This window comes from Rhinatrema bivittatum, chromosome 1, assembly GCF_901001135.1.
Source record: "Rhinatrema bivittatum chromosome 1, aRhiBiv1.1, whole genome shotgun sequence".
NCBI classification, from domain to species: Eukaryota; Metazoa; Chordata; class Amphibia; order Gymnophiona; family Rhinatrematidae; genus Rhinatrema; species Rhinatrema bivittatum.
The window spans coordinates 615854876-615879910 of record NC_042615.1 but is presented as its reverse complement, the minus strand read 5'-3'; the positions used below and the strand labels follow the sequence as shown (position 1 = coordinate 615879910).

Sequence of the window (25035 nt, the reverse complement as noted above, 5' to 3'; positions counted from 1 at the left end):
ACTATTCCTTTCCTAATAATTTCCAACATTTAGTTTACTTTTTTGACCTCTGCAGCACACTGAGCTGATGATATTAATATATTGTCCTCTGTGATGCCCAGATCTTTTTTCCTGGGTCATAACTCCCAATATGGAACCTAAAATCATGTAACTACAATGTGGATTTCTGTTCCCTATGTGCATCACTTTGCATTTGTCCATATTAAATTTCAACTGACATTTGGTTGCCCAATCTTCCAGTCTCGCAAGGTCCGCAATTTGACAATTCGCTTGTGATTTAACAACTCTAAATAATTGTCATCTACAAATTTGATCACCTCATTCATTCTCCTTTCCAGACCATTTATAAATATATTTAAAAAAACACCAGTCTCGGTACAGATCCCCGAGGCACTCCTCAGTTTAACTTTCTCCACTAAGAAAAGTGACGATTTAATCCTACTGTTTCCGGTCTTTTAGACAAGTTTGAAAGCCACAAAAGGACATTGCCTCCTATCCTATGACTTTTTAATTTTCTAAGGAATCTCTTGTGAAGGACTTTATCACACGCCTTCTGAAAATCCAAACATACTAAATCTTTCAACTTACCTTTATCCATATGTTTATTGACTCCTTCAACCTTCAAAAAATTGTAACAGATTTGTGTGGCAAGACTTCCCTTGGGTAAATCCATTCTAGCTGTGTTCAATTAAACCATGTCTTTTCTATATGTGCTGTGATTTTGTGCTTTAGAATGCTTTCCATGATTTTCCAGCATTTAAGTCAGGCTCACCACTCTGTAATTTCCCAGAACACACCTGGATCCCTTTTTAAATATTGGAGTTACCTTGGCCACCCTCCAGTAATCAGGTATAATGAACACTTTTAATGATAGGTTACAATTTAATAGTAATAGATGTGAAATTTCATTTTTTAGTTCTTTCAGAATCCTGGGGTGTATACCATCTAGTCTGGGTGATTTGCTACTCGTCAGTTTGGCCTACATTTTTCAGGTTCACCATGATTTAGTTCAGATCATATTACAGATATTTTTTACAGAGAGAGAGTAGTGGATGCATGGAATAGCCTCCCTGTGAAGGTGGTGTTGAGAAGGACAATATTGGAATTCAAGAAAGCATGGAATAAGCACTGAGGATCTTTGAGGCAGTGGTAGGGATTGTGAAGCTGAATAGTTGTTGTGAATGGATAGACTAGATAGGCCATATAATCTTTTTTTTTTTTTTTTTTTCTGCCATCATGTTTTTATATTTAGATTGAAAGCCCTCTATGGCAGGGATCTAGTAACGATACTTGACTTTAATTTGCTTTGAGGTCACATTTGGAAAGGCAAGAAATTAAGTCTTAAACTCCACAATCATAGAAACATAGGAATGACGGCAGAAGAAGACCAAACGGCCCATCCAATCTGCCCAGCAAGCTTTTGCACTTTTTTTTTTGTCTCACATACTTATGTTTCTCTTGGCTCTTAGTAACCTTTTTTATTCTATTTCCCTTCCATCCCCGCCACTAATGAGGAGAGCAGTGCAGGAACTGCATCTAAGTGAAATAGCTTAATTAGTTAGGGCTATCAACCACCGCAATAAGCAAGCCACACCAATGCCTATCTGTTTATCCAGACTATGTAATTCAGTCCTTGTTGATTGTTGCCTGAATATAGATCCCCTTTATTCATTCCCCCCTGCCATTGAAGCAGAGAGCCATGCTGGCTATGCATTGAAAGTGAAGTATCAGTCTTGCTCCCCTGCTGTTGAAGCAGAGGGCTATGCTGGATATGCGATCTACCAAGAAATCTCAAAGACTTCGGTCTTTAAAAGGGACATGCATACAGCCAGAGATGGAGAAAGATGCACCAACTTAGGAAGGCCATTCTAGGCACATAGTGCTGCAAGACAGCCAAAGTGGAGTCTGAAATGAATAATATAGAAGAAGGGCAAAATAAGCAGAGAAGGGACATGGGGAGATAGGAGAGGTGGTATGGGGCTGCAAAGCGAATGCATTTGTACGTGAGAAGTAGTAGTCTGAACTGAATGCAGAAGCAGATAGGGGTGAGAAAAGGGGTAATATGGTCATAACACATGAGGGAGATAAGCTGCACAACTGAAGTTCAAGCAGACTAGTGAAGAATGATGTTTCAGAGGCAGACCTGTGAGGAGAAGGCTGCAGTAGTCCACACAGGTGGTGAGGAATGGATAAGGGGTTTGATAGTATGTTCAGAAAGAAAAGGGTGAATTTTGTTTTGTTAAAGAGAAAGAAATGATGCATTTTAGCAATGTTCTGAATGTGCACAGACAGGAGCAGGGAAACCCAGGGTTTTGGGCTGAGGGGACAAGTGTTATTCATTGAGAGAAGAATGGGGAATTGTGGGGGTTTTTTTTGTTTTTTTGAGAAAATACATTTAATCTTGGCATATTAAGTTTAAAATGATGGTAGGACATTCAGGAAGCTAAGTCAAATAAGTAGGCTGAGATCTGAGACTGGATTCTGGGTAAAAGTTCCAGTACAGCAAGAGAGATGGGATTCATCAGCATATAGACTGAATTAAAAGCCATGGGAGGAGATTGGAGAACCAAGAGAATGCATGTAAAAGAGATGCGAGAAGAGGGCCTTTTGGGGGCCTGCTGACTTGTAATGGGACAGCAGTGGAGGTGGATCCACCAAGAAATACACTAACGGTTTGGTGGAAGAGAAAAGAGGAGAACCAAGACAGATTACAATCCTGGAATCTAGTTGAAGACAAGATATCAAGAAGTAGTTGGCGATTAGCAGTGACAAAAGCAGTGGCAAGGTCAAGGATGTGAGGATTGAGTAAGTGGCGTTTGTCCTGGGCCATGAAGAGGTTACAAGAAAATTTGGTAAGAGCCGTCTCAGTGGAATGGATAGGACAGAAACCAGACAGAGTGAATCGAGAAAGTTTGGGATTCAAGAAAGTGAAGACAAGAGAAGTGGACAGTACTTTCAAGTAGTTTGTATGTAAATGAGTATGATAAGCAGTTCAAGTAGGGTCCAGTGAAGTGGAGAGGTGTTATAACGGCATGTCTAAAAGTGGCTGAACAGTTGCAGAGGAAAGTAATAGAGTGAGAATATGACAGATGGAAGGGATGACTGAAAGAGATAGAGTTGAGTTCAAAGGAAGAAGTAGTGAGTTTGTAGTAGGAGAGCTGATGAACAGTTTCCATCTCTTTCACTTTAGCAAATGAAAAAAGGGTAGCAGAGGGTAAAGGCAGGACCAACTCTACGGCAAATGGTGCCCTGCATGAAAATTTATACATAACACACTCCTCTCACTAGACATTATCTCCAGCCTTCTTCCCCCCCCCCCCCCCACCCAGGCATTTTCTCTCCACCTTCCTCCATCCAACTTCTCCCTCCATTCTCTATTTTCTCTCCAGGCATTTTCTCCCTCCCTACAGATATTCTCTTTCCCCCACATCCTCTTCCTTCCTCCAGGCACACATTTTACTGTTTTCCCTCACCTCATCTCACCTTACTTTCAAGTATTCTTTCCCCCTTTTGCCCCCTCCTGGCATTCTCTCTGTCCCTCCCAGAATGCTTTGGGGGTGCAGGTCAGGATGGATAACAGCAACTTTGTGGGCCAGGCCTTCCTGGCCCCTCCCTTTGCAATATTAGTGGCAGCTTCATGGTCCTCCATGGGCTCTTATCTCTGTCTGGTAGCTCCTGCACACATGGGCAGCTGAAAAATGACTCCTGTCCTCTGCTACCCCTCTCTGGCTGCTCTGCTTTTAGCTCATGGCCTGTGCAGGTCACTACTTCTGCCCAACTTCTCACTCATGGGCACTCCTCCTGGCTCTGTTGAGCAGTGATGTGTTCTCCAAGTTTGCCTCCTTAAAGGTACAGGAGCACATACGCTGGCAGTAATTCCAATGCTGCCAGCCTGGGAACTCCAGCACCTTTAAGGAGGCAGATGTAGAGAAGATTTTATGATACTGCAGATAAGTTGCCTTGCTTCTGCACTGTGACTGATGAGCCCACTGGGGGATACTGGCAGCATTCCTCATCTCACAGCATCCCAGTTGACTGCCCAGCTCGCCCTACCCAAAAGCTGGTGCTGGGAAAAGGAACAGTGAGGAGGAGAGGGTCTGGTGGAGAACTTAAAATTAATTTTATGCACCTGGTTATGAAAGAAATCAGACTGACGGGACAGAGTGTGAAGGGGATGGGAGACACAGGAAGAAGCTACAGTTTGAGGAGAGAGGTTGTATGGCAAAGAGAAGATAAGGGTTGGAGGCAAAGGAGTCTGCTCAGACAGACAGAGCATGCTCACTTAGCAAGCATAAAAGCAGATTAGAAGGAGGTGAGCAATGGGGACCAGTTTTAAAATAGGCCATGTAGTTGCAGAGGACATAGACACTTTTAATGCTTGCACATTATGCAAATTTTAAAACAGAAAGTGTCCAAATAGTTTCCTTTTAAAAATTGTTAAAGCATGCACACTAAAAATGACTGTATACTTTGCACCTGCTGTGTTGTCAAATGGCTGAGCAGTGTGTATCCTTCTGAAAATGGCATGTGCACTATTTTCTACCCCCTCCACTTAGGTACACCTCCTCACTGGCTGGCTAAAAACACTCATGCAGAGGAAGCCCACATGCACTTCTAGCTGGGCAGAGGTGGGCAGTTTTCAGACAGGATGGTCCTAGCTGCATGAATCCATCTTTGCGCAACTAGATTGCTTTGAAAGTTGCTCCCTTAGATTTTGATTTTGTTGCAATATAAAAGTGAATTGTGCAGGAAAAAGTGCTTTGTCCTTAGAAATTAGCTTTTACAAACTTGGGGGGGGGGGGGGGGGGGAGGTAAAAGGATGCACACGGACCTTGCGTAGATGTGAATCGGTTATTTACACTTTTAGATAATAGAAGGACTAGGGGGCACTCCATGAAGTTAGCAAGTAGCACATTTAAGACTAATTGGAGAAAATTATTTTTCACTAGACGCACAATAAAGCTCTGGAATTTGTTGCCAGAGGATGTGGTTAGTGCAGTTAGTGTAGCTGGGGTCAAAAAAGGTTTAGATAAGTTATTGGAGGAGAAGTCCATTAACTGCTATTAATCAAGTTTACTTAGGGAATAGTCACTGCTATTAATTGCATCAGTAGCATGGGATCTTCTAGGTGTTTGGGTAATTGCCAGGTTCTTGTTGCCTGGTTTGGCCTCTGTTGGAAACAGGATGCTGGGCTTGATGGACCCTTGGTCTGACCCAGCATGGCAATTTCTTATGTTTTTATATGTACTTGTACCAACAATTTGAAGAGGTGGTTTTTGGGGGCGGGGTATGGAATTACATGCATACTCTTGCATTTTCAAAAGCATGGGTGTATTTTTCCCTGAAAAGTACTATACATAAACCTTAGTAGGTGTAGATGTGTGCGGATAATTGTGGTGGGATAATTTGCAAAGGGAAAATAGCACAGACATTTTCCTCTTGAAAACTGGTGTAAAGTCGCCAGGTAAAAAGTACCCACAGACCTTATACCAATGTGTGCAGTTAGAAAATGATCCCCTAAAACAGTAGTGGCCAACTCCAATCCTCAAAAGCCACACAAACAGGCTGATACAGTATAGTGCGCTCCGGTGGAGTACACTGTTAATCCGTGTTTGGACGTGCGTTTTCAACGCGCTAGCTTTACCCCTTATTCAGTAAGGGGTAATAACGCATCAAAAACGCTCGTCCACCCCCCCCCAAACTAATAGCGCCCGCAACATGCAAATGCATGTTGCGGGCGCTATTAGTTATTCCCTCGCGATTCACTAAGTAAAATGTGCAGCCAAGCCGCACATTTTACTTTTAGAAATTAGCGCCTACCCAAAGGTAGGCGTTAATTTCTGCCGGCACCGGGAAAGTGTACAGAAAAGCAGTAAAAACTGCTTTTCTGTACACCCTCCGACTTAATACCATGGCGATATTAAGTCGGAGGTCCCAAAGTAAAAAATAATTAAAAAGTAAAAAAAAAAAAGTAAAACGGGCTTGCGGCTTGCTGGTTGAAAACCGGACGCTCAATTCTGCCGGCGTCCGGTTTCCGAACCCTTGGCTGTCAGCGGGTTTGAGAACTGACTCCGGCAAAATTGCGGTCAAACTCGCTGACAGCTGCTGCTCCTGTCAAAAAAGAGGCGCTAGGGACACACTAGTGTCCCTAGCGCCTCTTTTTACCGCGGGCCCTCATTTAAATACTGAATCGCATGCACAGGAGAGTGGGCACTCACCCGCTCTCCCGCGACTTTTACTGAATCGGCCTGAAAGTTCTGGTTTTCAGCAGAGCACAAAGAATATGCATGAAATAAATCTGCATATACCTCCCGCATCGTATGCAAATATACCTCATGCATATTCATTGTGGCTATCCTGAAAACCAGGCCTGTTTGTGGCTCTTGAGGACGAGAGTTGGCCTTCCCTGCCCTAAACAACAAATGTTACAAGGCATATAGAGAGGTCCATATTCAAAGCCATTTAGATGGATTATTATTTAAAAACATTTTAAGTAACAGCTATATGCTATAAATTGCTGGGAGGATCAGGAAGAGTTGGTTTAGCAAGTTTGCTATTGAGGTAAAAAGAAGTGTGTAAAATGTTGAAATATGGGCTTGATGTTGTTTTCACTGAGGACACAGAATGTGCATACATTTAAAAAGGAAAACCGTATATCTGTGTACTGCACCGTATTTCAAACGTGCATATGATGGGGGCCAGTGTTGTGCCTCTTGAGTTACTGCTTCTATGCAGGAGATTGGAATAAAATGTTTGGTGTCCAACGAGCCAGCGGGGCTTGGAGGTGAAGTGCTCACTCTCTGGGGAGGAAAGGAAAGGAAGCTGCACTTACTGCGTTAACCGTGGTTGCAAAAAGAGCAACACTGACTGAAGGGAGAGGTTATGGAGGAGACTTCCATCCAGGGAGGCATCCTGTGTCACCTCTGCATTCTACCTGTTGTAGGATTTTAAAGTGTGAGATAGTTTGGGGATGGGGACAGAATGTGCATATTGCTTGTAGTAATATTGCTTTTCTTTTTTTTCATTGAATTGATAAATTTGACCCTTTTTTTTTCCTACCCTGTAGCAATCTCTGCTGTGCACCAACTTTTACAGTGAAAATCTTTCAGCTGTTCCTCTTGCTCCCATGAGCCTTTGGGAGCAGTCATATTCAGAAAAGTGACTGAAATGACATGACATAGCATGCTATTTGATTGGTTTATGCATTATATATGATATCCTAGCTGACAGGGGCTTGCGAGATCCAGTGTGTTAACTGGTCAACTTATCTGCATAAAGCACTCTGTAAGGGCAAAACAAAAGAAGAATCTCGCTATTCAGGAATTGTTTGTCTGTCGTGAATGGTACTCACTCACTTCTGACTAATAGCCATTCATAACGTATGAAATAAAATGCATATGAGAAATAGAAATAAATGCACTTATGCTTGTATGAGCCATTGTGGTCTGGGGTAATACTTGTTCTGAATGTCTGAGATTTTTGATTTACATTGCTTTAATTTTCAGGACTGTAAAAAAAAAAGCAAAAAAACCCCACCCCAGAAAAAAATAAAAAGTGGGCCTGAAAGCATTGCTTCTATTTTACCTTTTCACATGGCAACATGCTGTCTAACGTTTCACACATTTACTTGTAAATTTCCTTATAGTGACTCAAAAATGATCGATCAATCTGAAGAATTGCAGGTAGAAAAGAACAGCAGAGGAGGAGAAAAACTCACAGAGTTAAACAGCACACCTGAGAAGGATTTTCCAAAAATGCAGAAACAACTGGTATGAATTCTGGTGAATTACTGTATTATTTTTATAAATCATAACTCATTTTCCATATGGTCAAATTAAAATCTTATATACTGTGATTGAATACAGTGAAAATATTGTCTCTACCTTTTGGTCTGTTTTGCTCAGGTGGTTGAAATAGAAATGCTTATTTTGACTCTTACCTAAGAATAACATGCACTTTTCCGTCTTCTGTATATGTATTATATGGGGCCAGAGTGAGAAGCTTTTCTTGCTCCATTAACTAATCTGTATACTAATACAATGAGCTCAGTGTTCCTGTGTGTGGGTGCCACCTTTGGGCAATTCCATGGTTCATTTGTCTTTAGAAAGAGTACATTTTGCTGAAAAGCAATGCTTTCTGGGAAAACTATAGCATTTAATACAAAAAAAATAGAAACATTTTTGGGAAAGGCTCCTTTTCAGAGCACACATTCCAAATACATTCTCTTAGGCTGATGCAGCACACTGAGCGTTAAAACATGATGCACTAGATTTCATTGCACAGGTTTAACGCTTAGATTAAATTTTTTTTTAACTCCTGATGCAGCAAGCTAATGATATGCTAATACATCGGGAGTTAAAAAAAAAAAAAAAGCGTTGCCTTTAAAATGTGCCTTTGCCACAGGCCGAATGCACATTTTTAAGTTGGGAAGGGAGGGGGAGCATCCCTATCAGGAAGATTGTACAGGCGCACTTTGAAGATAAGTAATGAGTTATCCGGCTAAGTGGTGGCGGCTGTTGCCACATATCCAGGTAAGTGGTGGCAGCCACCACCACTTAGCTGGATAAATACTAAGTAGAGGCGACCTGTGCCAGATAAGTCAGTATTTATCTGGCTAAGTGGCAGTAGCTGCCTCCACTTAGCTGGATAAGTCAATACTTAAACACAAAGTATATTGGACAGTAAAATGTTTTTCTATTTTAAGTGCCAGCATAGTAGTGCTGGAAACTTAATTCCATCTCGGACCCTGGAATTAAGTTTTCATTGCTAAGAAAATCCTGGCCGGGCCAACGCCCCTCTCTTCATTATGGAATAATACTTAATACTCTCATTGCATATGATTTCCATGAGAGGGCGCCAAGTATTACTCCCATTTTAGAACACTCATTTTGTCAGTATAAAACATCTTTGCTGCATCAGCAGTAAAGTTTTCCCGTTGATAGCAGGGCTGAATTAGCCATGCTGTCATGGGAAACTGTGCTTCAGGACCCGAGAGGCGGAGCTTTCCAAGCAGAGGTTAGAGTTTTGGCCTCTGTGGCTGCGCATGTGTTCCCGCGCAGGAAAAACATAATTTTTTTTTTTTTAACTTTTTGACGAGAAAATGTCTATAAAAAACCAGAGCAGGCCGTTGGGGTTTAAACCCTGTTCCTGTGGGAAGATCATGACCATTACTGATGGACATGATCAGTGCTACCGCTGCCTTGGACCCGACCATAATCAAGGTGAATGCGAGCATTGTGGCCGCATGTTGCCGAGGGCCCAGAGGCAGCGCGCCCACAAAATAAAGGATCTTCAAAGCAGCATTGGAGGCTCCTGTGCCCCTCCATCAGCAGCGCACTCTTCTCCAGGGCCATCAAAACATCAAGCTCCATCAGTAAAAAGGGCCTCATCATTGGATCCTAAGATCTCCAGGTCTGGAGACAAGATGGGACCTGTAAGTAAAAGAAAGAATGGAGACCCTGATGAGGCCCAGCAGGAAAGGTCGACAAAGGGCCGAGAATCGCACCCAGCACATGTGACTCACAGCGGAGATCAGGGACCTGGTCCGCGAACACCCACGACTCCGCCTTCGACGCAGGAATCAAACTCTGACGCTGAAGCCTGCCCACCCAGGTGCTGGAACTGCGCACCCATAACCGGCGCAGCGGGCGCAGAAACGGAGGCATTTGTCTCACAGTAAGTCTCATTCGACACATTCCACCTCAGTTGAGATGACACCGGCGCACACTCGTAGGTCCCTATCGCCAGCATCGCAAGACATGGATAGGTCACGAAAATGTCGATGACCATCACCAGAGGCTGGGACCAGCCATCTGTAAAAGCATGCTGCGAGTTCGGGTGAACGCCACCACCTATATGTCCATGATAAAAAACATAGGCATGGACATGAGGAGAGGACGAGACGTAAGACTAGCCCACATCTCTCAGAATCCAGTTCATCACACCATGAACGAGCATCAAGGGCTACTTATGCCTCTGAGGCAGACTGGGTGCGTGTACCTTCTTCCTCTGCCTCTTCTTCTTCACACTGCCTCGCTGGGCTCAACACGATCACGTTCACGACCCTTGGATGATAATCTCTCTCAACCATAACCTAAAAAGAAGAGAGACAAAAAAATACCCAACCTACAGGAACAAAATCTTCACACCCGTACTCTGACATACTGGGCTCAATAGCACCTCCGTCACAACCTACTCACCCACAGATGCCTCCACAAACACAGCAAGTATTCTCCCATTTGTCTGAGGCATTGTCCGGATTCTTTAAGTCTCTTCAACCCACTTTCAAATTACCTCATGCGTCTCCTGAACCAACCCACTTTCAAATTACCTCATGCGTCTCCTGAACCACCACAAGACTCCAGAGAACCATCAGTAGAGCCCTCGCAGTCACCACAGCCACTCCTGCCTACATCTCTGGCTCACGAGTCTCTATCGCCCCGAGACTTAGATTCCCCTCGATCTTCTCCAAGTTCTTCCACTGGGTACCCGTCAGACCCTCCAGAACAACCACAAGAACCATATTCACCACCCGAAGACTTGTCCTATCCAAAGTTTCTAGACAAGATGGGGCTATATTGCACTTAGACATCCAAAAACTCCCTGATCCGAGAGCTGAAACACTAGGGCTCTTAAAAATTTTTGATGTTCCAGGGGAACCAACCTCTCTTCCTCCGCAGGAAGTGTTGGACAGGGTGCTTGAGAAATCTTGGAAAACTCCGTACTCGCTTCCCGCCATCTCAAGGAAAATTGATTTGAAATTCCGTATGCGTAAATCGTCTCATTACACTTTACCACAGATACCACATGCGTCCATAGTGGTTGAGTCCACTATGCAGCTTTCTAAGAAATCTAAACTGCATGCCTCTAACCCACCTGGACAGGATAACCGTTGTTTGGACGAATTCGCAAGACAAATGTATCAAAACTCCATGTTAGCCGCTCGCATACAATATCACCAGTTCTACAAGGTACAATACATATATGAATGCATTCAGGCAACAAAAGGGATGCTCACCTCCACTGCTGAGCCGATTCCACCTCCTCTCCAAGATATGGAACAGTGTTCCCGACATCTGCTGCGAACGGTGTACAAAGGGTTTGAAACCTCATCTAGAGCTTCAGCTGTGGCCATTGCAGCTCGCAGGATAGCATGGCTCCAAGCTAGTGCTATCAGGGAAGACCTCCATGACAAACTGGCCAATTTACCATGCATGGGAGACAATTTGTTAGGAGACCGCTTCCAGGATACAGTTACAAAACTAAAAGATCAAGCTATTCATCCTCTCGACGCTACTTCGGGACTTCTCGTTGGCAACAGTTTTCACACTATCCTTATAGCTCTTATCAACAGTGTAGACCCTCTTCATATCAACCATACCAATGGCCACAGCAACAACAGCACCAACCACAAACTAGGAGGGGCAAGCCAAGAACCCAATGACAGCAGGGCCAACAGCCTGCAGTCTCCACAAAGTCAGCACAGTCTTTTTAAAGATACAGCTGCTGCCACCACTACATCAAATGCCTCCGGGAAGGATCACATCTTACCTCCCAGCTTGGGAAGCTATAACATCCGATCGCTGGGTTCTCGACATTATAAACAGGGCTATTAGCTTCAGTTCACAACCAAACCCTTCCTTCCCCACCTCGCTGTTCAATCAACACGGATATCACATCCCTAACTCGGCGAGGAAGTCTCATCACTCCAACAATGGGCAATCCGAATTGTTCCCCCGAAAGCCCAGGACACAGTCTTCTATTCACCATATTTCCTCATTCCCAAGAAATCCGGTGGTCTTCGTCCAATTCTGGATCTCCAAGACTTGAACAAATTTCTGGTCCGGGAGAAATTCAAAATGGTGTCCCTCAAATCAATTCTACCTCTCCAACCCAACAATTGGATGTGCTCAATAGACCTGAAGGATGCCTATACCCACATTACAATCCATCCATCCTCGTGGCGCTACCTGTGTTTCCGATACAAGCATCAGCATTATCAATACAAAGTGCTCCCATTTGGCCTATCGGCAGCACCAAGAGTTTTCACCAAATGTGTGGTGGTGGTGGCTCACCTACGACAATGAGGTATGACAATCTTTCCATATCTGGACAATTGGCTTCTAGTAGCCTCGACTCTGGACAAACTAATCGAGCATCTTCGACAAGTGATTGTTTCAACTATCAAAAATCGACCTTGCGCCCGACTCAAATTCTACAGTTCATTGGAGCTCGACTGGATACTACACGCAACAGAGCATTCCTGCCGGAAGACAGGAAGCAGGAAATGTGACTCCTACACTCTCTAAAAAAGACACACAAGCCTGCAGCACGACAAATCTTGACAGTCTTGGGTCACATGGCAGCAGCCATTTTCATGGTGCCCAACACCAGACTACATATGTGTCTACAGTGGGGCTTGAAACGTCAATGGAAACAACACTCGCAACCGTTGACAAAATGCCTGCTGCTCACTTCCAAAATGACGAAGGATAGAAACTGGTGGCTCATCGAGTCCACACTATCCAAAGGAGCGTTGTTCAGTCTTCCCCCACACAATGCAGTGCTTACCACCGATGCTTCTTGCAAGGGTTGGGGAGCACATTTGGACCTATTCAAAACGCAAGGACGGTGGTCGACACTGGAACAAAGCTTGCAGATAAACTTACTGGAACTCAAAGCAATTCGCAACGCCTTGCAAGCATTTCGATATCACCTGCAGGGCTGCAGAGTCATGGTCTACACGGACAACCAATTAGCAATGTTTTACATAAACAAGCAAGGAGGGTCCGGTTCATGGTCCCTATGCAGGAAAGCCCTGCTAATCTTCGAGCAAGCACAGCAAAATTCAATACATTTACAGGAAATGTTATTAACGAATGTCGGTATATAAAAACATTAAATAAATAACATTTACCTTCCGGGAGTTGCCAACACCAGAGCGGACAGACAGAGCCAAATATTCCATCCTCACGAATGGTCACTCAATCAGCAAGTGGCTCAAGGAATATTCATGCAGTGGGGGGTTCTGACGATGGACCTCTTTGCTACAGAGATGAACGCACAAGTTCCTTGTTTCTGCTCAGTATGGCCCAGTCAGAGCAGATTCACAGGATGCCTTTCTCATTCCTTGGACAGAAAGCCTAATGTACGTCTTTCCACCCATTCTACTCTTTACAAGGACAATTCAAAAATACATAACGGATGCGGCTCAACTAATACCCTGCTTGGCCCAGGCAACCGTGGTACAGCTACCTCTTACACATCTCCATCGAGGATCCGGTTCTCCACCCACTCCACTCGTCCCTTCATTTAACAGCATGGAGATTGAACGGTTCCTCCTAATGGAACAAGGCATTTCCACTGCAGCCCAAGATGTCCTTTTGGAATCTAGAAAGCAATCAACTAGATGAAACTACAGTTTCAAATGGAAACATTACTCCACCTGGTGCATATCCAAGGGGATTCCACCATTAGACTGTTCACTGGAATTGCTTATGGATTAACTTCATACATTATATAAGTCTGGTTTGGCAATATCCTCAATAAGAGTTCACCTTAGTGCCATAGTAGCATATCATAGGCCTCATAGCGGTCATTCCATCTCCAATCACCCTTTGCTTTCTCGTTTCCTCAAAGATTTATCACATCTTCGTCCACCAGCCTCTAAACCACTTGTTCCATGGAACCTGAACATTGTCTTGGAGCAACTTATGCTATCCCCATTCGAACCAATGGATTCAGCCCACAAAATATCTCACGTGGAAAGTAGTCTTCCTAGTGGCAATAACATCCGCTTGAATGGTCAGCGAACTACAAGCCTTACTTCACTATGCTCCATAACTGCCTTCTGGTGATAAAACTGAAGGTATCAGAACTCATCCAGTCTTTCTCCCGAAAGTAGTGTCACAGTTTCACTTGAACCAATCCATAGAATTACCAACATTCTTCCCTAAACCACATTTCAACGACAGAGAACGCTTGCTGCCCACACTGGTCTGTAAATGAGTGTTAGTTACAAGGAATGAATGCACTCTGACTCCCGTACTTCTCAATTATTTGTCTCCTTCAACCCCAATGCACCGAGACTGCCAGTAGCCAAGCAGACAATCTCAAGCTGGATTGTGCAGTGTATACAATTCTGCTATGAAAAGCAAAAGTTACCTCTCCCGTCCTTTCCAAATGCTCATCAAGTCAGGGCAGTAGCTGCATCAATAGCACACCTCAGAAATGTACCCCCCCATGGACATTTGCAAGGTGGCCACGTGGTCATCTCTTCACACTTTCACATCCCACTATTGCCTGGACCAGCAGGCAGCGGATAATGCCAAACTAGGACGGGCAGTCCTGCAGTCTTTCTCAAAGTAACAGCCGACTACCACAATGAATGGATCACGCGAAGACATTAAACATTTATAAGAGTGCGTGATCGGGAGCTTGGGACTCCCATGACAGCATGGCTAATTCAGCCCTGCTATCAACAGGAAAAAGCAAGTTTGCTTACCGTAAACGGTGTTTCCGTAGATAGCAGGAAGAATTAGCATGCTGACCCTCCCTCCTCCCTAGATAGTCAACCCTTCTATTCTGCTACGCGTAAGCTTAATTACAGACTGAGGAGATTTTGGTTTTCCTGTGCAGGAACACACGCGCAGCCGCAGAGGCCAAAATTCTAATCTCTGCTTGGAAAGCTCTGCCTCCCGGGTCCTGAAGGACAGTTTCCCATGACAGCATGGCTAATTCATCCTGCTATCTGCGGAAACACCGTTTACGGTAAGCAAACATGCTTTTACACTCACAAAATGCTGTGCATTGGCCGGAATGCACCTTTCTGCATTAGCCTGTCTGCGAGTAGAACAATGCGCATGTGCTGCTCCGCTCTGCACCTGTCTCTGTGCTGTCCTTTCACTGTGAAGGCAGACATTTTCACACAGACAAATAGACAATGTATAAGTCAATCTGTGCTGTTTCTTGACTACCGGTAGACTTGGATGCCTTTTTCACTTTTAATACAAAGAATGCATATAAAGGTCGTTTTGTTGGGTTATATACCCAATGCTCTCAAATGGTAGTGATGGTCCAGTATCGCAAACCGTAGGAAGCGCTAATGGTCATGGTGAACCGGGATGTGGAGATAGGCTTCGGATAGATCCAGTGAAGTCAGGAATTCCCCGGTTGTACTGCCTTATGACTGAGTGTAGGGTTTCCATGCGGAAGTGCGGTACCCTCAGGTAGCGATTGACGGTCTTGAGGTTCAGGATGGGCCTGAACGTTTCCTCCTTCTTGGGGATGATAAAATAGATGGAATAGTGACCAGTAATTTGTTGGTGCGTGGGCACCGAGGTTATCGCCTTTAGGCTGAGTAGTTTTGTCAGTGTGGTTTCCACTGCCGTCCTCTTGGAGAGGGAGTGGCATGCTGACCTCACAAATTTGTCTGGAGGGATGCTGTGGAAGTCCAGATAGTACCTCTCTCGAATGATGGTTAGGACCCACTTGTCCGACGTTATCTCAACCCATCTTTGGTAGAAGAGGGTAAGTCTGCCCCCTATGACTTCTTCCTGTGGATGGGTCTGTTGATTCTCATTGTGGGGTGCGGCTGGGGTCTGTACCTGAGCCAGCTCCCCTCTTGTTGTGTCTGTTCCAAAAGGACTGGGCCCTGCCTGTGGGGGCGAGGTGCTTGATATGTGTTTTTGTACGGTTTAAAACGCTGGGCTCTTCTGCCCTTGGTTCTTCAGGGAGAGGAGCACTGGTTTCTTTTGTTCCTGTCCTCCGGTAACAGAGGTACTGGGGATTCGCCCCATTTGTTAGCTAACTTTTCCAGTTTGCTTCTGAACAGGAAGGATCCTTTAAAAGGCATTCTCATGAGGTTCGTCTTGGAGGTCGTGTCGGCTGACCAATTTCGTAGCCATAGTTGCCTTCTGGCTGCCACTATGGAGGAGACGCCCTTGGCTGAGGTGTGCACCAGGTCAGAGGTCGCATCTGTGAGGAAAGATATCGCCGGTTCTAATGTTTCGGCAGAAGTGGGTTGCGTCCCTGGAGAGAAGCAAGCAGGCACGTGTCACAATGGCGCAACAGGAAGTGATCTGCAGGGTCATTGCTGCGACATCATATGACTGTTTAAGGATGGATTCCTGACGTCTGTCCTGGGCATCCTTGAGTGCAGCTCCTCCTCCGACTGGGATGGAAGTGCGCTTTGAGAGAGCGCAGACCATGGCTTCCACTTTTGGGAACCGTAGGAGTTCTTTGGCCATGGGTTCCAGGGGGTATAGGGCTTCTAGGGCCCGTCCTTTGAAGCTGGCCTCCAGGGCATTCCATTCCAGGTCAATCGGTTGTTGTACAGCCTGCAGCATTGAGAAATAGCATGAGGCCTGATGGAGACCGACCAAAACTGGGTTTGTCTTTGGCTCTGCTGTGGTACTCGCGCCTGGAATGGCCAGCGTCTTCAGGGTCAGAGACACGAGAGCTGGTAGTTCGTCTTTGGAGAAGGACCACGCGGGCAAGATGGTGACCCCCCCGGAGGGTCTCCATGTGTGTGGACCCTTGCACCGGATCGGGGTTGCTCAACCCGACTTTACAGATGCTGGAAGGGACGACCTGTGTGGCAATTCAAGCCTCTGAGACCGGAGACTTAGAAAACGTTTTCTACCTTACCTGGTCTCGGTGTTTCCTGTCCTCGTGCCGGGTGGTCTCTGGCTGTGGGGGGAGAGGGAATTACCTTCACTGCCGCGCTCGAGTCAACACCCGCTGCCTCTAAGCCACCCTAGGGGCTAAGTCCACGCCGGGAGCCAGCTACCAGACCGAGCTTACCTCTGAGGGATCTCGGAAATCACCTCAGGAATTCTCGACTGGGGGAGGGACCCTTAGGTATCACCGCAGGAGAGCGGGGCTCGTGTTCTTGAGGTAAATTTTCTTCGTTCTTTGTTTTAGAATTGCTAATACTATTCTAATGTGTGGATGTGTTCCTATCTGCTTAGGAGACGGAGAAATACTGAAGAGCTAAGCTTCCTGCACGAGTATATGTAGGCTGATATCATCGTTGAAATCTGACTCAGACTCCCATCTGCTATCAGGAGTACACTATACCCATTGGTCCTGAGTCCATCTGCTACATGATAGGAAATGTGTATTTGCTTTAATGGAGGGGGGAGAGTGTAGGAGGAGATGGATTGGGAGAGGGAGTGTGGGGAGCAGACGTCATTTGGCTATACAAGTCCAGCTGCATCATTGGAGGGGGAATCCTCTTGCCATGATTACAACTGCTTTGTCTGGCAAGGGTCATGGCTCTCAATTGAAAATTCTTCGCCAAAGTGGTCCCTGCTTGGAAGATAGTGAAGCTCACTGGCCTCATTTGTTTAAAGAAAAAGACAAAAGCAAATTAAGCAAAAATACAAAACACACGGGCTGATTCAGTATCGGTGTGCATTAAAGGGGTGCTCATGATTGAGTGCTCGATCCCGTAACATGCACTGATCTCCCTCTCTGGGGTACCCAGTGCTACATGCAGATGTGTTGCCACGGTAAAAAGAAGGCGCTAGGGGAAATTGCATGCTTCTAGTGCCTCTTAGGCAGCGGGCACCTGGGAGAGGTGGCTGTCAGCCACTTAGGGAAATGTACGCTCAGTTTTAGAGTGTCCGTTTTCCTAACCTGTGCACAGCCATGGGTTAGGAAAATGGACATTTGTTAATTGAGCACACTTTTTTTTTTCTTTAATTTTTTTTTTTTTGGGACATTTCTAGCTTTTTTTTTTTTTTTTTTTCCTCCAACTTAATATCATAGTGATATTAAGTTGGAGGAAGTACAGAAAAGCAGTATTTCTGCTTTTCTGTACACTTTTTAAGAATAAAATTGTGCACCGAAGGCGCATATTTTATTTTTTTTTTGCATGGAGGGGGAATCTATAATAGCCTCATCAACATGCATTTGCATGTGATTAGCACTATTACCTATGTGCACGATAGGACATGTGTTTTGGACATGCTAACCCCCGTTTTTGCATTGGGGGATATGGATGCTTGTCCAGTTGCGGGTTAACCTTGCCCTGCAGCCAGCACACAGTATAGTATCGGCCCCATAATTAGACATCAGTCACCAAACAAAAAAAGCAAACTAAACAAAAAGAGAAATAGAGTGAAAAAAAGTATGATGGGGTCATATAATTTTCAGTTTTGTGTTGCAGAATCTTTGAATCTTTTTGTGCCGAAAAATCTGTCCTTGACTTCAAATGCTAAATTGTAATTATATTTATTATTCTATTTACTTCCCAACAGTTTCCTGTTGCATGGTATTAGGCATCTAATAATTGGGGGGGGGGGGGGGGGGAGGGGAGGGGGGGGCGCTTCTAGGGTGCGATTAGCTTTCATTTGTATGCAAGCAGTGGGTTTTTCACTTTTGGTTATGACCCTACCCCCTTCCTCCTGGCTTAGCCATCATAGTGACAGGTCTCCTTTAAGAGCATGAACTGCAGCTTCCTTCAGATCCTGGTACAAGTGTGCTCTTTACTGGCCTGTAGGGTTTGCTGCAGAACAGCAATCAAGATACCTTCTACTTTATTCTCTCTCCCCTGGGGTGCTGTGGATGCTGCCTTCAGAGAGCCCTGCCTCAGCTAGCCAAGTCAAGTTGGAACTGCACTTGGGTCTCACACAGCAACGCATAGCGCTATGTTTGAGCCCTCAGGCTGGTCCATAAATCATAACATTTTATGTAGTGTAATAATATGCTGTCTTAGATTATTACACTCTGCAGATTTTTTTTCTTCAGAAGGAACTGCTAAAATGACAATATTATATAAACATATATCCCAAAATGTTTTTAAAGCCTTTTCATGCAGCCTTTGAAGAAGCTGGATGCATTTCTTGGCCCTGAATATTTTTGTTTCTTCGCATTGCATCAGCAGAGATTCAGGATGCCATCTCCTTCTTGCCTGGCTAATGGGAACCCATATTCCATTATTGTAAAGGGGAAAAGAATGACAATCAACTGAAAAGCATCTCATTAAATAAAATTGATTTTTAAAGTATTTTTCCACTGAAGCAGTAGTTAAAAAAAAAAAAAAAAAAAGTGCTAATTCAGTTTGGAGTTAAAAAAAAAAAATATCCTTAAGATATCCCTTTTTTTGTTGCACGTTTTTGTAGTTTGGAGATATATTATTACTAACATATTTTGTAAACTCTGACCACATCTATGAATGTAAGTGCTGGTCCATATCAAAACTTCAAGCAATTATTGCACAATACATGAAAAGTTAAAAAAAAAAAAACCAAAACCAAGCAGTGATGTGTGAATATTTCATATCTAGTTGCTTTGGCAGAGAAATTTGCTTATAGTTATGACTATTAAATGGCATGGCACCTTTTTAAAAATGGTTGATATCACAGTTGACCTCCCCAAGATTACTAGTGAACTAGCTAGTTTCTTAATAGGAAAAAAAAAAAGAATAATGAATTCATAGGTGGTGCATGAATCTTCTGTTTGGGAGAAAATGAGCCAGCTAGTACTAAGTATTTTTTAAACTTGTGGGCAAGCTGTCATAAAATCAGCACACTTTTTGACTGCAGGTACATACTCCTAATGACAGCGAGGCAATTACAACTACACCCCCCACCCTCCCCCCCCCAACACACACACACACACTGGGATTTAAACACTGATGTAGAGCAGAAAATGGGGGAGTGGTTAAGCCTTTTATAGCAGTGGCAGGAGCAGCAGCAGTAGTTGTGTTGCCATCCCGCTATGGCTCAGCTAGAGCCCTACCATACCATACTGCTGTGAGTTGTCAGTGGCCATTATTTTGGGAGGGAGGTGGCTTAGCTAAAGTCCAGATTAAAATTTTAATATGCACGTCTCCCTCTAGATTAAGAAAATAAATGGGAATCGAGCACATATGCAGTATGGAGAATGGAAAGGGGAAGCACTCAATGCAGAGTAGGAGAAAAGGTTCCAGAATGCCTGGCATGGTCTTTTTCTCTTCCCCCATCCAGTGCCAACGTTTATGTCAAGAATATAAATAAACCAGGCCAGAAATTAGGGGAGGGTGTGCATCCTCAGGAATACTCTACTTCCATTCCTCCCACTTCAGTGCACCAACTACAGACACGGCCACTAGGAAAGAAGATTGGCAGCAGACAAGTAATGTGAGAAACATAAATGTGACTGCAGATAAACGTATATGGCCTATCTAGTCTGCCCATCCACACTATTCATCTCTTCAATCCCTACCACTCCCTCAGAGATCCCATGGGCTTATTATGTTTTCTTGAATTCAGATACTGTCCCTATCTCCATCACCTTCCTGGAAGGCTGTTCCACGCATCTGTTATTCTGTAAAGAAATATTTTCTAAGTTTACTGCTATCAATCCCCTTTCACCCTTATCCCATGACCTCTTGTTCCAGAGTCTCCTTTCTGCTAAGAGGCCCACCTCCTGTGCATTGATACCTTGGAGATATTTAAATGTCTCTATCATATCTTCTCTATCCTGTATTTCCTCTACAGTATACATATTTAGGTCTTTAATGTGCTTTACAATGAAGACTATTGATGATTTCAGTAGCCAGCCTCTGGCCCTACTCCATCCGATTTATATCCTTTTGAAGGTGCAGTTTCCAGAACTGTACATGGTATTCCAATTTAGGTCTCACCAAAGACTTATTCGGGGGGCTATATTGCCTCTTTTTTTTCCCTGCTGTTTCTCTCCCGTATGCACCCAGCATCTTTCTGGTGTTTGCCATTGCCTTATCCACCTGTTTGGCCACCTTAAGATCATCGGGCACAATCATCCCCAGAACTCACTCTTGTTTCATGCTTAAAAGAATTTATCTCTACAATATACTACTTCCATGGGTATTTGTAGCCCAAATGTATGGCTCTACATTTATTTTAGCATTAAATCATAGCTGCTGGACTCTAGACCATTTCTCAAGCTTTCCTAGATCACTCCTTTTGGATTTCAGTATCTTCTGCAGAAAGATAAACCTTTCCTGATAATCCTTCCACAATATTACTAATGAAAATGTTGAAAAGAACCAGTTCAAGGACCAATTCCTGTGGCATTCCTCTCTCCTCAGAGTGAACATTTACCACTACCCTTTGCTGCATCCCATTCAACAGTTTTTAACCCAGTCAGTTGCTTTAGGGCCTGTACTAAGTGCGCTTAGTTTATTTATATGTTGGCTTAGTGGAACCATGTCGAAGGCCTTTTTGAAATACAAGTACACTACCATCCAGTGCTCTTTCCTGATCCAACTCAATCAAAGAAACTGATCAGAAATTGATCATTAAGGACTGTGATAAATTCAGCACTTGTCTTGCTCTGAGCACCTGCTAAATTGTTTCAAAAGAATAGCCTGGCCAAGCACTTGCAGCAAACTGTTTTTATTTTACCTCATTCTCAGTTCCTTCACAGATAACAGCACAGTTCCACTTCCCTGAGGTACCAAAGTTACTCCAGACATGGAGAGCAAACATGGAAGCTGGCAGAAACTCTATTCAGCATTTAAAACGCCCTTCAATTTTGTCTTGCTATGCTGCTATCTCAAGCCACAGAGTCCCTAGTCCCCTGAGGGATATCCCTAGCTGGAATGGTGTCTCTCACCTACCATAGTTCTACTCCAAGTGGCCCTTGCTTCTCTGGCTACTCTCTGACCCCAGAAGTTTCTGCCCCATAGGCTTGCCTCTCTTTTTACAGTTCACTTGATAAGTTTAATCATTGTTTTTCTAACTTCTTTTTCAAGATACGGTCACAAGATTTTTTCAAAATCAATAATATCAAACCCTACATATAGAAGAAATACACTACTGATGTAAAATGCCAAAATTTAATACAAAGGTCAATTTAACTGCAACAACAAACAAATGAAAATAAAACAAAAAAAAAAGCAAACCCAGAAGAATTCTGGGAGAAGGAGTAGGCAGGTCGCACAAATGCCAAATGTTGATCTAACCCAGAATTCTGTGGAAAGAGCAGTCGTGTAATGGCATCTCTTTCTGCAAATCTGTTAGAAAGCATTCCCAAAGATATGCATGCTTTCCCTGCTTGTTCTTTGTATAAAGTCTTACAGAACTGACTCTGGAATACAAGGGTGTCTAGGACTGGAGAGTCAGTTCTTGGATATGATAACCTGCTCGGTGTATATTCCACGGTTAGGACAAGAAAACTCCTTCTGAATATGGACCATTGCTCTTCCCAGAGTTGAGATAGTTACAATACGTGCCAAAAGTTAACATTGTATTATGAGAGGGTCAGGGTATTACCACTCACGGAAGTATTTGAGAGAATAAATTCTATTTTTTTTACTTCTTTACCATTTTTAGCCCTTCATTTTTGACCCATCCCTGTGGGGTCAAAGCTGTGGGAATCCTTGGTGTCCTGAGGGCTGGAAGACTGACTCCTGAGGCAGGGCCATTTTAAATCTCTGAGATCTTGGGCAAACCTTACTAGGATGGGACCCTTCCCATTTCTTATCATGTAACATTTTTGTGCAATTTACAAACCATGGACTCGGCAAATCCTTATTAAGACCTAAAGAAGATATGGCATGTTAATTAGCCATCTTATTTTATCTTCTCTTCTCTTTTTTTTTTTTTTTATTAACCATTTTATTCTTTCTTTAATTGCTTTTTGGGATCAAGCTGAACACTTCTAAAGCTTTGGGCCCTGGGCAAGTGCCCCATTTGCCCTATGGTTAAAAACGGCCCTTTCCTGAGGTGCATCCTGAGGGGCTGCCACAAAAGTGGAAACAATCTTCCATTCTTTCTCGGGCTAAAGTAGTCCATTTCCATGATGTATCCAGGCAGGGCCGTTGGAAAATGGGCATCAGGCCAGAGAGGGGCAGATTCCTGCACACCATGCTGCTGCTGTCATTACAGTGGTGGTAGTAAGTTCCGGCACAGCCACTCCCATGCAGCCATGACATTGGAGGTCTTTCTTCTACCCCCTGCCCCCAGCTTGGCAGAGATGACGGAGGAGGGTGAATCCCTTGACCACCTGGGGTGCTGTTTAGACAAGTGAGAATGCTGGTCTTGAGGATATATCAAGAACTTGTTAAACTTGAACTTGATGGATGGTTATTTTATATTATGATCCCCTGCATTGTGAGCTTTGAAGCCAGGTTTTCAAATATTAAATTTTAATGGTTATCAGCGTACAATGCTATGAATCTGGTGATCTTTAAACTCCATTCTAGCTATTTACACTCACTGTATAACTTTGAGTAACTTACTAAATCTTTCTTGGTTTTATCCTTTTTGAGGGAGGGAGATATCAAATACATTGTTTGGTTCAGGAGCTATTTAAAGAATAAAATGGTTAATAAAAAATATATACAACAGCCAGAAGACAATTTTTTGATATGGGAAAGCTATTACACAACAAGAAGCTCCACCTATAAATAGAACTTACTTTCTCCATTGACAAGCAGGCTTGAATTAGCCATTACATATCTGATATCTGACAGTGACAATATAGACTCTGCTCTCAAAGATCAGTAAAGACTTTACTGAGCATGCACGGAAGTTTCCACATGTGCACGTGGCCTTGTGAGCCCTTCAGTCTTTCTTCTTCCAAGCTACCGCATGATCGTGTCCTAGTTTTTTCAACTTTGGGCCTTGTGCGTTGTTGCTGCCTCTTTGTTTCTATTTTTTTTTTTTGCTGCTGCTTTGGCAGCCCCTCAAACAGAACTTTTCAGTTTTAAAAAGAAAGAAGATATTAAAAATGAAAACGGAGAAGGCCAGGAAGCCCATGCTCATCATGGACATGCATGCCATCTGCTATGACTGCCTGAGCCTGGACAATAACTCCTCTAATTGCTAGTCTGTAGTCAGATGTCCCTTAGGGTGCAGCTGCACTGTGCTTGGAAGATGGAGGTCCTAAGGAAGGTATTGGCAGGTAAGAAACCTGAGTCTTAGTGCAAGGATGGGCAGCAGAGCTACTCTTCATCTAGGAGTAAAGCATCATTGAGCTTTCGATACAGGAGGCTGAGGCAGGAATTTTTCTTATCTCAATCTGCAAGCAATGTAAAACTCCACCCCACCGTGGCATTGGTTCCAGATCTGCTTCTGGTCAGGGGTTAAGCGGGGCACAGAAATCTGTGGTGCCAGTTGAAGCACTGAGAATGCCCAAATGATGCAAGCGACCCACTTTCGTGCTATCCCTCTTAGAGCTGAAGAGAATGTGGATGCTGCTGGAGTAGGCCCCTCCATGCTGAGGTGGGAGATAACCTTGTTGGCATAGGTCCCTTCATCCTTCATTGTATAATATGGAACACTCCCATAATGCAAAATCAATTATTTTACATAGACCTAGAAGCAACCAGGATGCCATCTATGTCTTTCATGTGGAGCTCGCACTCTGAGGCACAGTCATCCCACTCAACATGACAGGTCAAGGCACTGTCAGTTATATCTGCATAAGCCCATGAGCCATGCCACTGAGGTTAGTGGTGCAGGCAGCACCATCAGATAATCAACAGAACTAGCACAGAGTGCCTTGGAGCAGACTGCTGAAAAGACAACTGCCATCCATAGGATTCGTCCTTAGGTGAACAGACTGCCCTTAGTGATGAAGAATTGCTCTAGTTTCTAAAGATGTCTCTCCTCCATCTCCAGTTGGGCCTGAATTTAAGATTATGATGCCCATAGGCAGAATACTGGGGGTGGATGATTTCAACCCTGGAAATGAAAAACCAGCAAGGCAGTCTGTTTTTGGGTGCCTTTAGAATTTGGCACTGTAGGCACTTGCCTATATTTCCTCTACCTAAATCTGTCCATGACTCCAATACAGAGTTCCCCAGCTTGTGAGGGCCTAGCTGTTGGAGCCAGTGAAAAATGTTTTATGCCTCTAAGGCCTGTTGACCAGAGAGGGGAACTAGAACCTCTCCTGTTCAAGATGAAGGACATTTTCTCACATAGAGGGGCTGCTAAAGGTTCCACATCAGCCCATGCCTCTTAAGAGTTTCTGGCGTTAGAAGTAAGTCCTCAGCATGAGGTCATGGATTCTTCTTATACAGGGTAGTCCCTTCACGAATTGAAAAGGAATGAAGCAGAC

At 44.0% G+C, this 25035-nt stretch overlaps 1 protein-coding gene across 1 annotated transcript in view; it reads left to right on the top strand.

Moving 5' to 3' along the window:
- ARL14EPL (ADP ribosylation factor like GTPase 14 effector protein like) overlaps positions 1-25035 on the top strand; it is a 50577-nt gene that overhangs the window by 5712 nt on the left and 19830 nt on the right. Inside the window, exon 2 of the mRNA XM_029586137.1 lies at positions 7646-7769. Coding sequence (XP_029441997.1) covers positions 7646-7769 — 124 coding nt within the window. The remainder of the gene's footprint in view (positions 1-7645; positions 7770-25035) is intronic.